Source organism: Xenia sp. Carnegie-2017, unplaced genomic scaffold (assembly GCF_021976095.1).
Source record: "Xenia sp. Carnegie-2017 unplaced genomic scaffold, XeniaSp_v1 HiC_scaffold_3, whole genome shotgun sequence".
Classification (NCBI taxonomy): Eukaryota; Metazoa; Cnidaria; class Anthozoa; order Malacalcyonacea; family Xeniidae; genus Xenia; species Xenia sp. Carnegie-2017.
In genome coordinates this window covers 3,763,137-3,776,785 of record NW_025813493.1, presented here as the reverse complement: position 1 = coordinate 3,776,785, position 13,649 = coordinate 3,763,137, and the positions used below count along the sequence as shown (strand labels likewise).

General features: G+C 34.1%; 1 protein-coding gene across 1 annotated transcript; it reads left to right on the top strand.

Moving 5' to 3' along the window:
• Positions 1-8,050: 8,050 nt before the first annotated feature.
• Positions 8,051-12,647, top strand: LOC124454923 (choline kinase alpha-like). The gene is given in 8 exon segments (XM_047005676.1): positions 8,051-8,072; positions 8,182-8,209; positions 8,211-8,238; positions 8,578-8,711; positions 10,088-10,146; positions 10,223-10,307; positions 10,869-10,977; positions 12,591-12,647. Coding segments are annotated over 8 exon segments (522 nt in total).
• Positions 12,648-13,649: the final 1,002 nt, after the last annotated feature.

The following is a 13,649-nucleotide window of genomic DNA, read 5'->3' as shown; positions in this document are numbered from 1 at the left end:
CGTAACAGCTCAATTCATTCTTAAGGTGAGCATCTAAATCTCTAAGTGGAAACACGGCTTAAACAGAAAAGAAAAATATATTTTGTATCTTTTATATCCATGCTTTAAAATTCCAATGCAATTTGATGAGTCAGTATTTGCCTTGAAGAATCTAATGTTGTTAAAGACATTCCACATCATTTCAAATTAAGGACATCAGCTTTTTATTGCGGTAGCTGTCAATCCGAATTATGAAGTAACTTGTTTATTATGCATTGCTTCTAAATCTGAATCGTCTAAGTTTTGAGACGCTTTCTTTATCAAATACTTCTTATAATCTTATCACATGGACATGCATATATATGCTGACAAACAAAGATCATTTTGTTGTTATTATACATGCGCGTATGCTGAATAACTGCTCAAGAATAGAGCATGCATGCTAATTTTTACTTTGCTTAGATATATCTTGGTCATAAACTTTTTGTATCGAGAACTTAAAAATTACAAATAAAAGCCCCTTTCATTTTTCTGTCACGTACAAATAATTAAACGTCATTATGACTAGAATGCACCTGTTTTAGAATATATATAACAAATTGTATTTTTTTCATTTGGCAGTTAATTAAAAATAAGTATTTTAAGAACTTTTTGTTTTGATAACACAAAATTTTGCGTCTCATCATTTCTGTTATTTTTAACTTTTTGCTGTTGTGCTACTGAAAGTAAATGCTTTTTATAACATTCAATGACTCTTATAAAAGAGCGATCTTGGATTAGTCGGATACGCTACTGAACTTAAAAGCAAAATGAAAGACTGAGTATATGTTTTGGTATGCAAAAAACTACTGGCTTACTGTTGAAGACATATGTAAAGGATTTAAACGATACATCTTCCAATTAACAACTACACATTTGACATTTTGAATTTTACTATTTTTTGTGCAAAAAGAGAATCAGAGCGTAATGATTACCGATTTTCCAGACTTAACTATTGATAACATGACTAAACTATAATTCTGACTGTAGATATTTTTGTGATAAAGGTTGAAAATGGCAAACGTTGTGTATAAGGCGCTCAAGAAGACTATATTGAATCGAACTGGAAGCAATGCACATGGAAGGAAGGATTTGAAATGAATTATGGTCTTATAAAGGTATTTATTTCGAATGTCTTATTTATAAAGGTATACTACCTACAAAGGTAAAATTTGCAAGCAGAAAGCAAATTTGCATTATGAATGTCACTGCCCAAAACATAACTTTTGGTTTTGAACTTACATGCAATTGTAACAATCATTTCAAGTATGTGTACAAAAAACGCTGATGTATATAGCAAATTTAGGTTTATAAATTTGTCGATTTGGATTCTGGAATTTGAACTCATAACAAAACTTCAAGCTAATTAATGTTTTGTGGAAAAAAGGAATTGAAATAATGTAAATTGCAATGACAGATCATTTGCATCAAGCTTGGTTAACACAGTTGAAGTGAATATCATAAGCACAAGCAAAGGCAAAAATATCAAACAAAGACAATCATCAAAGCACGCATGTGACATAAGCATTGATATGAATGCAAGCATAAGAAAAAAGGCTGCAGCAGAAGGTTAAAGAAGAAGAAAGAACACGACGTTTTGTTTTAGAGGACTTTTTTAAGAACTTACTTTTTTAAACAGCCTTTACACTGTAGGCTTCTAAGAGTTCCGTCATAAGCTTAGTAATTGGAGGAGGAGGTGTCTCATAACTACAAGTATATGCAAGATATGCCGAGTTATTGAAGTCTTTTAAAACAATTGTTTGCAGGTTATGACGTATACAAATATGATTCCCCCAATCATAGATCTTGCTACGGACCTGTGTAAGGCATTCATCTTAGATGTAATGATGCATTGGAAAATGTTTTTCATATTCTGCTTGTTTTGTTTTTCTAGTCTTGTAGTTTTTTAAAAAAAATGTAACAACACGTACCTTCGTGTGTTCTATGGTGGTAACCTCCGTATTTCTAACTGTGACGATTGTTGCAAACGATGGTATTTTCAATTCAATGGAAAAGAATGTAGTCCAACCATTGAAGGTGTCCTCTACATGTGGAAAGGTAAAGGAACACAAAATATCCATCGTCATCGTCATATAGAGGGATATTGTGGCAACATTAACAATGGTACAGTTAATGCTGGTTTCTATGTCGGCGATTGCAATCAAGGAAACGCTGGTAATGCAAACAGTGGATGGAATTCAGTCTCTCGAATTGTGATCCAAGAAGTTTCACCACCTCAGACTTAAGTCTGAACATTTTGAAGTCCTTACATCTTGTAAATTTATATTGATATTGCATAAAAAATGAAGGTATACATAAAGGTAGACATAGAGTAAGACATAAGTGTAGACTTATAAGGATAGATAAACATGAAGAAACACACAAAGATAGATTGACATAAAGATAAGTAAAGGTAGAGATAAAGTAGATATAAATATAAACATTATGACCTAAAGGAGATGGGTAGAAATTATGTGAAATAGTCACAAATATTATAAAGAATTCTTATTTAAGAAATTTTTTTAAACAATCTACTTGATTGAAAAGCAAAATACAACACATAGAACGCAGTGCGCTTTATGGTAAGAAAATTACAAATGGTGTGCGCGTTTTTTGAAAAATTCAAAATAGGTTGTTGTGATTAAGATTAAGGTTATATGTGAAGGATATAGTAACGAAAAATGTGATCACTTGAACTGGGAAAATGTTAATATTTGTCAAAGTTTAAGTAATGTGTTAATATCAGTGTTAGTGTTCGTCATAGTGCTGGTGTTTTCTTAATGTTGATGATGGTCTTTGTGTAAGAGTTACTGTTTTTTTAATATTTTGGTTTAGTCTTACTATTTTAGTATTGTAATTTTTTAAAGTATGTTTTAAGTTTTATTTATATGTATTTATACAGCTATTTCGTTGATGACAGTGTTCTGTACTGAAGAAAAATAATGTATAAATATTAATTATAATAATAATAATAATAATAGTCGTGATGTGTTGACACCTGCAGTGTTTGTGTTAGTTATAGCTTAGTTTCTTTCATTCGCATTAGAAAACTGGTGGAAAATAGGGAAAACAGAAAGAAATGTGTGGAGAGAAAAAGAAGAACATGAGATGGAGGACGCTTGATAAAAAGAAGAAAAGAGAAAGGAGAGAGGGAGAATAGAAAGGAGAGAAGAAAGAGAAGGAAATGGAAAGAGAAGTGGAGGAGGAAGGAGAGAAGGAGAGATAGAAAGGAGAGTAGTGGAAGAGAGAAATGGAGAGAAAGAAGGAGAGAGAGAGAAGGAGAGAAGGAAGGAGAGAGAAAGGAAGAGAGAAAGGAGAAGGAAGAGGAAAGGGAAAGGAGAGAGAAGGAGAGAAAGGCAGGAAGGAGGGAGAGAGAAAGGAGGAAAGAAGGAGGAAGAGAAAGAGAGAAGAGAGAGAAAGGAAGGAGAGAGAAAGGAGAGAAGGGAGAGAGAGAAAGGAGAGAAGAAGGAGAAGAGAAAAGAGAGAGAGAAAGGGCTGAGAAGAAAAAGAGTGAGGGGAGAAGAGAGGAAAGGAGGAGAAACAATTTTATTTTACTTTTTCTCATCTCCTTCTACGGATTACCATTTACTATCCCTCGTCTCTTTCTTCACCCTCTTTTTTCTTTTTTCTCTCCATTTTCTCTCCTCTTCCTCTTCTTTGGCATTGTTTTTTATCCTGCTTTTCACTTTTTACTTTTCCCATTCCTAATTTTTCTTTGTAGTGCCTAAAAGCATCCTTCTTACACCTCCTCAAACACTTTCATATCCTCCACCTCCTCATACACCTTTATATCAATCACCTCCTCATACACCTGCACATCGTTCACCTCCTTACACACCTGCACATCCCCACCTCCTTACACACCTACATATCCTCCACCTCCTCATACACCTGCACAGCCTCCATCTTCTCGTACACCTTCACATCAATCACCTCCTCATACACCTGCACATCCTCCATCTCCTTACACACCTGCATACCCTCCACCTCCTCATACACCATCATGTCTTCCACCTCTTCATACACCTTCATATCACCCACCTCCCTCATACACCTGCACATCCTCCACCTCCCATACACCTGCACTTCCACCACCTCATACACCTTCATATCACCCACCCCTCATACACCTGCACAGCCAATCACCTCTTAAAATACCTTCTTCACATCTTTCCACCTCCTCATATAGCCTTCATATCGTCCACAAGCAATTGTACTGATCTCACTCATACCCCTACATTGTTCGATTGCTGTCCTCCTCCTTCTAATTTCTAACACTGACCAACCACTCCATCCTGAAGGTAAATAACTTTTGTGTCTTTATCATGCAGGTTTTCAGTTCACAACAACTGGAATTTGTTGTGCATCTTTCCTGGAACTTATTCCATATAACTTCGTGACCCATTCAGTCTATGGTGAAAACAAATGAATAGCCAATGTAGTTTATATATTGGTCATAAATTAAGAAGTTTAGCAAAATCTCAACTTTTACCTTTTACTAATTATTACAGGAATTTTGCATCACAACCATCCACTTTGCATCACAACAAATCCAATAATCTATGACATTGCTCAAAACCACTTACCAAGCCTTTGACAACGAATTTGACATTGACCTAGTAATTATTGTTCGTATCACACAGCTGGACTGCTAGCTAACACAGTGGCTTCAAGCAAAACTATCAACAATGACAATGTTTAGGAAAGGAGTTCTCATAACATTGGCATACGTAATTAGCATTGTTTGCTCTTCATAGTGAGGTCAACCAATAGGAATCCTATTTTTGTCTGAAAACTTAATGATATTATATATCAGACATAATTCCAATGATCATTTACATAAATATTTAACAAAATACCAATATACTTGATGAAAAGTAACGACAAAACTAACGACGTTAGTATTGTAAGAAAACACGAAATTTTGACGTACGTAAACTTATTCGAACATAAATTGAAGTCTAAGCGTTTTGCATGATTTCTTAAGCATCAGAACGACTCTCAGTTAAGAAATATCGATAAATCATACTTACACTTTCAAAGTTTGTTGACTCACGTGGTATATAGTAGTGGGAATTATTCATGATCTTGCTAAAGACATGAAAAAATACATACCAGTGTCTTTGCTTTAGGACAATGAATCTGATTTCGAAAGTGAAGAGGAAGCAATCACCACAAGAGATTTGCAATAAGATTCAAAGTGTTCTGCAAAATTTGTACATATACGGATGGAGTGTTATGAGATAATGACAAGGAATTGCATACAACCAACAGAATTTGGCAGCTTCTGCCCTGAGATCGTAAAAGATATTAGTTCACTTTCATTCACAGGTAGAAACTTTCTATTATTGTATGTCCTACCATAGGCGGCCCAGAAATCTGTTTATGTTTTTTATACAATCGATATATGTAGTAAGTATATTTCTTGCAAGTATAGTATATGCAATGTTTGTTACGTGGACAATCTCACGTGAGTTACACGTTTATATGGTGTAAAAGGTCTTATATTTTGACAAGGTAGGCAACTCTCAATACAAATTAACGACCGTTGACTGAAACACTTTCACAAAACCATAAATATCTTATAAGTACATGGAAGACCACGAAAAAAATACATCTCATTAGTCATGAATAATTTTACTGCATTTTTGCAGTTTTTTTACCTTAAAATGTATTTCCATGCATGTGAAAAATGCGAATGTTTTTAGGTTTTGTGGCAAATAATTTTCAAAACCTATGCTAGGACACTTATCTAAGCATTGGTCATATTTTTGAATGCTAAAACGCGATGCAGATTGGCTAAAATTGTTTTCTCATTCATTCAGATTGGATAAAATTTTTTTTGATTGTTTTCACAAAAATTCAGCGCCAGTGATGAAAGTGATTATTTATTCAATTGTACAACAAAAATAAAATATATTTGGACTTTAAATCCATTCTCACCAATACAATTAATAGCTATAGATTGTGTGCCATTTGTAAAAGTTTTTTTTTATCAAATTCTTTGCAGTAATTTATAAGTAGCAAATTGTAAAAGATATTCACGTGTTAAGTTCAGTGTCCGTCAAATTTCCTATTCTCCAATGTTAATCATTTTCGATAAAAACAGATAGGCAGTACGATGACAGAAAACGTTTTGAATCTCGTGTATTTCCATCAACCGCGAGAAATTAATTCGAAAATTTCCATTCGAGAACTTCAAATGCCTTTCTTGAACGAGGAAACTAGAAGAATTTTTTAATAATTATTTGTTATTTCACATTTTTTGCACTTGGTTTATTTAAAATGGTAAAGCCTTATGTATATTCATTTGTACAAAGTTTTTAAACCCCATTTTTAAAAAATGCATTTCTTTTAGCCACGCCCAAATTGCCACGCCCTGTTGTAGGAAAATTTATCTATCTGCACCGTCTAAAGTAATTGTTAGCTACGCTACTGGTTACAGTACATTTCTTGCTACACTAATCATTTGTAATATTACAATTACTAATAAACGATGATAATTTAATTACTTAATATTATTACTGTAAGCAATGCACATTTCAAGTAAATGGTTTGAACCCGGGAGTATCGTTACATGTTTGTAAATGTAGATCGTCCAGGTTGGTATAGTTTCTGAGAAGGACTGTTTTTGTTTTTGTTGACTGACGTTTCGACAACCTTAGCGGTAGTCATTTTCGGAGTCAAAAGCACGTTTCATTACCATGTTAATCGTTTTCTAGAAGTCCTTTGGCTCTGCGTTTTCACGATTAGTTTTGTTGGATATGATTTTGTGACATTGACGGATGAAGTTTAAACGTCACTTCATAACAGGAAATGGTAGACCGCCTTCTGTCCACGAATGAATAAGTATCACATGGCTAAAGCTTTGTTTACGTTGAATCATGTCATTTGTTGCATGTACTTTGTGCAAAGTTCTTGCAATTTTCACGTCATTTTACCGAACGACCTCATGATCGACCTTCAACGACCGTAGAATCAGTGATTGTTGTCATTTCCTGAGTAAATTCGACACATTTCTCAAGCCATCACTAAAATGACTGCGTTGTTGCTTGGCTGGTTTCGACCATGCTTCTACAAAGTTCTGCGTAGTTTGAAAATTATTTTCTTACTGGAAAATGGTTGACGCTAAGATCAAAGATTTCGGCTATAATTATGTCGAAAATATCTCGGTGGGGAATGGAAGAAAATCAGTCCACAACATTTTGAAATTGAACGAATTCAGTAAGTACAATTTTCAAATACGCAACTGTAAGAACTATATTGTTTAGATGGGGCGACAATTATTTAATGGTAAAAATGTTCTCAATGATATTTAAGGTGAAAATATTCTCTATATCTCTATTGCCAACATTTTAAAGAGTACTGGGCTGTTTGTGTTAGCTGCCACACTAAATTTCTTCTCAAGATTTTATGTTTCGATGCGATATGCAAGATTTTCTGCAGTTTAGGGCTGCAGATTGCAAAGTGTGATGGATTTCAAAAGATATCTTGGGTGTGTAAAAGCCACACCTAAAGTCCAGGTTATCTTAATATGAAGAAATCCAGCAATTATGCCAGTCAATAAACACTGAATTCTGCAATTGCAGAATTTCTGTTTGTCCATGAAAGTGGTAAAATTTCTCAAGTGCAGCTAATTTTTTGTAATTTCCAACTTCCATGTCTCATATTTCTGTCTGATATTTTCTTGTTCAAAGTTTTTTAGTTGTGTTCAGGGTGCAGAATATAATGCGGAAATAAAATATGCATCCTTGTTTTATATGCAAAGTATATTCTTAATAGTGCCTTTGATTTAGAAATTAATTTCCAGAAGAAAAGATCTTGTAAGATATGATTAATCTAAGAATGGGCTTATTTTGTATTTTTTTAACCAATGCTCTGATCTTACCTCTATGCTTGTCTATTGTTGTTCTTTTGTTGATAAACTTACTTCAGAAGAGATGAAATCATAGTTTGAGTGATTATTTTAACCATACGCTTTTAACAATTACAGTGGTGGATTAACGAATCATTTGTTTCTGTGCTCTCTGCCATGAAAACTTCAAATCCTGATGGTGTGAACAAAGCACTGCTTCGGCTATGGTGCATTCTATGCAGATTTGTCTGACAACAATGTTTCGCATGATGGAGGAATGCATCATTTGTGGCCTTTTAGCTGAAAAGATGGCCCCAGAGTTTATGGTATATTTCCAAGGAAGACTTGAACAGTTTATTCCTAATGTAAGTAGAAAATCCATTAATGTAAGGAAAGTTTATCTTTTATAGTGAGTATATCACCTGCTTGTATGGAAAGAACTGCCTAGCTTTCCAGCTTTAATATCAATTTAAATCTGTTCTAGCACAGCTGAGTTTTGTATTCCACTGATAGTAGTATAATCAGTATTGATTATTTCATACTCACTATACAGTCTGTATAGAAAAATTGTAAATTCATTCTCATTTGTGTTGGAAAGAATTTATAATTTTTGAATTAAACTGTTAAATAGTTGAAGTTTTGGCAACATAAATTTTTGCATTGTTTACCAAAGTTTAATTTACTTGTGTTGTAATTTGTTAAAGGTTCGAGCATTGACTAGTCGGGAAGTCCAGTATCCTCGTTTATCAAAACAAATAGCTGAGCATGTAGCTGCATTTCATAAGCTAAAACTTCCTCTTTCAAAGGAAGGAACTTGGTTTTTGGATTCACTTCAAATGTGAGTTTGACTTTTTGAATCTTTTGCACCAATCTGAAATAGTTTTGAAGTAAACCCACTTTCTGTTACAACTTTTTTTAAAATATATTGAGGAATTCATATTGTTCAATATGACCTTACCATCTCCTTATATTATTATTTTATCACAGTGTACATAGTCTATATTTTTTTTGATAGATTTGTGAAGGAAATTAAAGGTCTTAAATTTTCCAATGTTGATAAATTAAAGATCTTGGATGAAATTTTCAAATTTATCTGACATTGATGAAATTCTCAAATTTATCAGGTATGGAAAATAGTCAGCTACTCAAAAACAGAACGGTCATGGGGACTAGGGAGACAGGTCACGTGTGGGGGGGGAGGAGCTTGTTGGGAAACTAGTGTGTCTATCGGTGGGGTATTTACATGATTTTGTGATTATAATTGAGATCATACATTGTGACTGACTGAGCGTACGTACGATGTAGGATTAGCTTGAAAAGTAGATGATACAGACGGTTTTCCCTTTTTAAAGTTGTCTTAATCTTTGATTTTCTGGTATTTTGAAAATAAATTTGATTGGCGCTGATTGGTTAAATGCTCGCAAACCCCGTGTATCAGAAACTCTTTTTCAGTCTCGCAAAAGTATCGCAGATTGCGTGGTTTGCGTGGAAACAGAAAATTTAAACAATATGTCGTTAAATTTGTCTTTTTAATGTTGGTTTTCATTTATGAATGAAATACATACTTGTGAAAGTTTTGGAGCAACTCGAAATTCATTGAAAGTACTCAATTCGTGCTCGTGCTTGGCACATAATTTATTTTTTCTCCAAACTTCCCGCGTTTAGAAACACAGTAAATTTTTTATTACTTACGTGATAAATGAATGCTTATTTTTATACATATGCATTAGGTTGTCGTTGTCTGTTTAAGCTACTACTTCTGCTAGTCAGTAGTCTGACAGTGATGTTAAAAATTGTATGCTTCATGCCAGATGAAGATCAAATATCAACGTCATGATAGAATAATAATGGTTTCTTATTTTTCTGTGGTTTTTTTTATTATGCTGCCTTTGGACTACGTGGCCTTTACTTAAGAATTTTTACAAAGAAGAACATTATATTGAAGCAATTGTATGACGTACTTACTTATTTGGACACACAGTCAATCAACCACAGTACTAAATGAATAAAAACAATAGATTTTTGAGTACTTTTAATTCACATAATCACAAATCATTAATTTATTGAATTATATAATATAAGACATTAACTGCTGAAAATAAACCATGTACAAAGTTAATTAAACTGGAAATACTTATGTGCCAAAAAGATGTTTTAGGATCAATGAATTTAAGTGTTGCTTACATTATTGTTATTTTGTTGTTGATGTGTTAGGCACGTGGTTGAAAACAGCCAATCACCAGTTTTCTTCTGCCATAATGACGTACAACCAGGTAAAGATTTCCAACTAGGTTATTGTGAATATTATGGGTATTTAATAAAGGTTAAATATAATTTAAATACCTACAGGAAACTTGTTGGTGAAAGCAAATGAAGATCTCGATGAGGCAAAAATTCGTGTGATTGATTTTGAATATTCTTGTTATAACTACAGGTGAAAAAAAAGAGAAGAGAGAAGGATGATTTTCGTTTAAACCGCAAATGAGGAAGGAAGGAAGGAGACATTTTGTTCTATATCTGGAATATTATTTTATCTTTGCGCTGCGTAGAGTTGTCAAATATTATGATAGCAACGGTTTTGTTTGTTCACTTAAGCCCACCTCACACTGGTAAACTTGCCGCGCGTACTTGTTATTCGTAACAAGTGTGATCGACAAAATTAAACAAACGCGCATTTGATATTTGACTCATCTGTCATGAATGACAAATGTTGTTCAAAACTTCCGCGCACACTAGGAAATTTTATCGATCACACAACGAGAACGCGCGGCAAGTTCACCAGTGTGGCGGGCTTTAAAGCAGTCATCAATTGAGCAAGGGAAGAGCTGGCAACAAAATAACCATATTGTACCCATAATGCTTTTCAACCGGTTGCTTATCTTTCTTCTTGAACATTTTAAATTATTTATTTCATCAAAACTTTTCAATTTTTCTTATTTTAAACATCGTTTACCTTGTCAAACTTTTTTATAATATTTGTTATTTTTTGATTCAGAGGATACGATATTGGTAACCACTTCAGTGAATGGATATTTGATTACAATCATCCACATTATCCCTTTTTTACCGGAGACGTCACCAAATATCCCTCTTATGATCAAAAGGTAATTCACTAATATATGTAATAATTTAAGAGAACATAAAGACAATTTTATGGTTAAAAATAACTCCCGAAGTATAGTTCATATGAAAAGGATGATCTGCTGTTTACAATGTGGCTATCTATTATTGCTTGAATTGAGTTACAGCATTTATAGCTACCATGTGTGTTAATGATGTGATGATTGTGCTTTTCCTTGCGGTATAACTATTTATTCTCAGTACTTTATTTCTGTTTTTCTCGTGTTTTATTTTTTTGCTTTTGATTGCTTTGCTTTTTTTGCTTTCTCCTCTCGGTGTTTTGCCGTACAGGTTTTCCCTCGGTGTTTGCCGTAGAGGTTTTTTGTCGTCGGTGTTTTGACGTAGAGGTATTTCCCTCGGTGCTATGCCGTAGAGGTTTCCGGTGTTTTGCCGTAGAGGTCTTCGGTGTTTTGCCGTAGAGGTCCCCAGTGTTTGCCGTAGAGGTTTTCCCTCGGTGTTTTGCCGTACAGGTTTTCCTCGTGTTTGCCGTAGAGGTTTTGTCGTCTGTGTTTTACCGTAGAGGTTTTTTGTTTCGGTGTTTTGCCGTAGAGGTATTTCCCTCTGTGTTTTGCCGTAGAGGTTTTACCCCGGTGTTTTGCCGTAGAGATTTTTTGTTGTCGGTGTTTTGCCGTAGAGATTTTTTGTCGTCGGTGTTTTGCCAGAGATTTTTGTCGTCGGTTTTTGCCGTAGAGATTTTTTGTCGTCGGTGTTTTGCCGTAGAGATTTTTTGTCGTCGGTGTTTTGCCGTAGAGATTTTAGTCGGTGTTTTGCTGTAGAGATTTTTTGTCGTCGGTGTTTTGCTGTAAAAGTATTCTCGGTGCTATGCCGTTGAGGTTTCCGGTGTTTTGCCGTAGAGGTTTCCCCGGTGTTTTGTCAGAGGTTTTCCCTCGGTGTTTTGTTGTAGAGGTTCCATCGGTGTTTTGCCGTAGAGGTTCTCCCCGGTGTTTGCCGCAGAGGTTTTCCATCGGTGTTTTGTTGCAGAGGTATTTCCATTGAGATCTATGAGACCTGGAGGGAACACGTTAACAAAATTACCGCAATTATTAGCGCGCGGCCCGTGGTCAAAAATATGGCGGATTTGTTGTCAAAGTCAGCGGAAAGGTACCTCATGAAATAAAAATTTCGTGAAAATTTTATCTAAACTCTCGAAATTTCAGGTATTTTCGTCCGTGCGTATTTACGTTTACAAAATGAAATGACTGAAGTCGTTAGACGAGATTGAAAAGTTATCGAAGAAGCTGATTGGTATATATTTTAACAATCGTCCTTGTATTAATATATGAGATAAATTTTGGAAATTTAGATTTCTATGAGAACGTATGTCTTGACAGATTTATTTTCACTGTCTTAGTTCTCGTTTATTTAAGGTTCAGTTTTGGAATACGTCAGTTTAGGGTTTAATGACGCCATTTAATTTAGGTTTGTTTTATATACCTTCATAGGCTTTTTACACAGCCTATTCAAGTAACTTTTACCTATTGCACGCATGTGCTTACATATTGGCGTCGGTTTTGTTTTTCTTCAAGCGAATAAATGTTTTAATTTTACGTATGTTTTAAAAAATATTTATGAAATATCAGCTTTGTTTTTTCTATAGATTGTCTCTTCTTTCTCATTTCTTTTGGGCGATGTTTTCAATTCTTCAGAGTTATAAACTCGATCAATTTTGTTATCTTGTATGTAGATGAACAGTTAAGTAGTGTTGTTTTTACCGTTAGATTTACATCACGTGACTGAATTTGGCTTTTTCGTTGTTGTATTGTCACCGTGGTAATGTAACTTAAACACCATTTGCTATTTTAAATACCATATCTTATAAGGAACATTCTACATCGAACAATGTTTGAAATGTAACCACCACTTCATCAACTTTTGCATATAGTGTGCGTTATTTCTTTACAAAACATTTGTGTAAATGCATGGTCTTTTGCACTAAGTTCTTTCCATGTGGATTTTTTAGAACGGATGTTAATCAGCAATAATATCTTATATGTATGTATCAAACTTGTACATAATGAGCACTAATATTGTGAACAAACGTAAAAGGAGCGTAACACTTTGCGAGGATTTCTATAAGTTTACAAGAAGGATTTTGTGTTCAAATTTTATAGAATCAAATCACTATGAAGTAAACCCATCCTCAGTAGTAACCATTTAAAGGATCTTGAGTGTGTTTTATTAATCTGTCATATAAGGTATTAAGAGCAAGAAAATATATGGAGAAATACTTACGTGCAAACCCACCTATATAGGAAATGTTATGCAAATACTACATTAACTGCATGATGACAAATTTCAATTCTTTCATAAAACCAAATTGTTTATGACGATTTTTTAAAATTATTTGTTGGGCTCTAATATTTATATTGAGAACCGCTTCCCCGCCTGGCAATCAATGGCAACACCTTTAACAAAAATATATGTATAATACTAAACTAGAAATACATAATGCAGATTTGAATACGACATTTTAGTGCACAATTTGAGAGTACTGCGTATTGCAATCTCCAAGTAAAAGTAGGTAGAAATACTAACTCACTTTAACTTTTCTGAATGTAGCCCTGCCTCATCAGCTGCCTTTTGTATTGCTCTTGTTTCTCCTTGCCGTTGTATTCATTCCCTGATCGTAATAAGACTTCAAGAGTTTTGCAAGTCA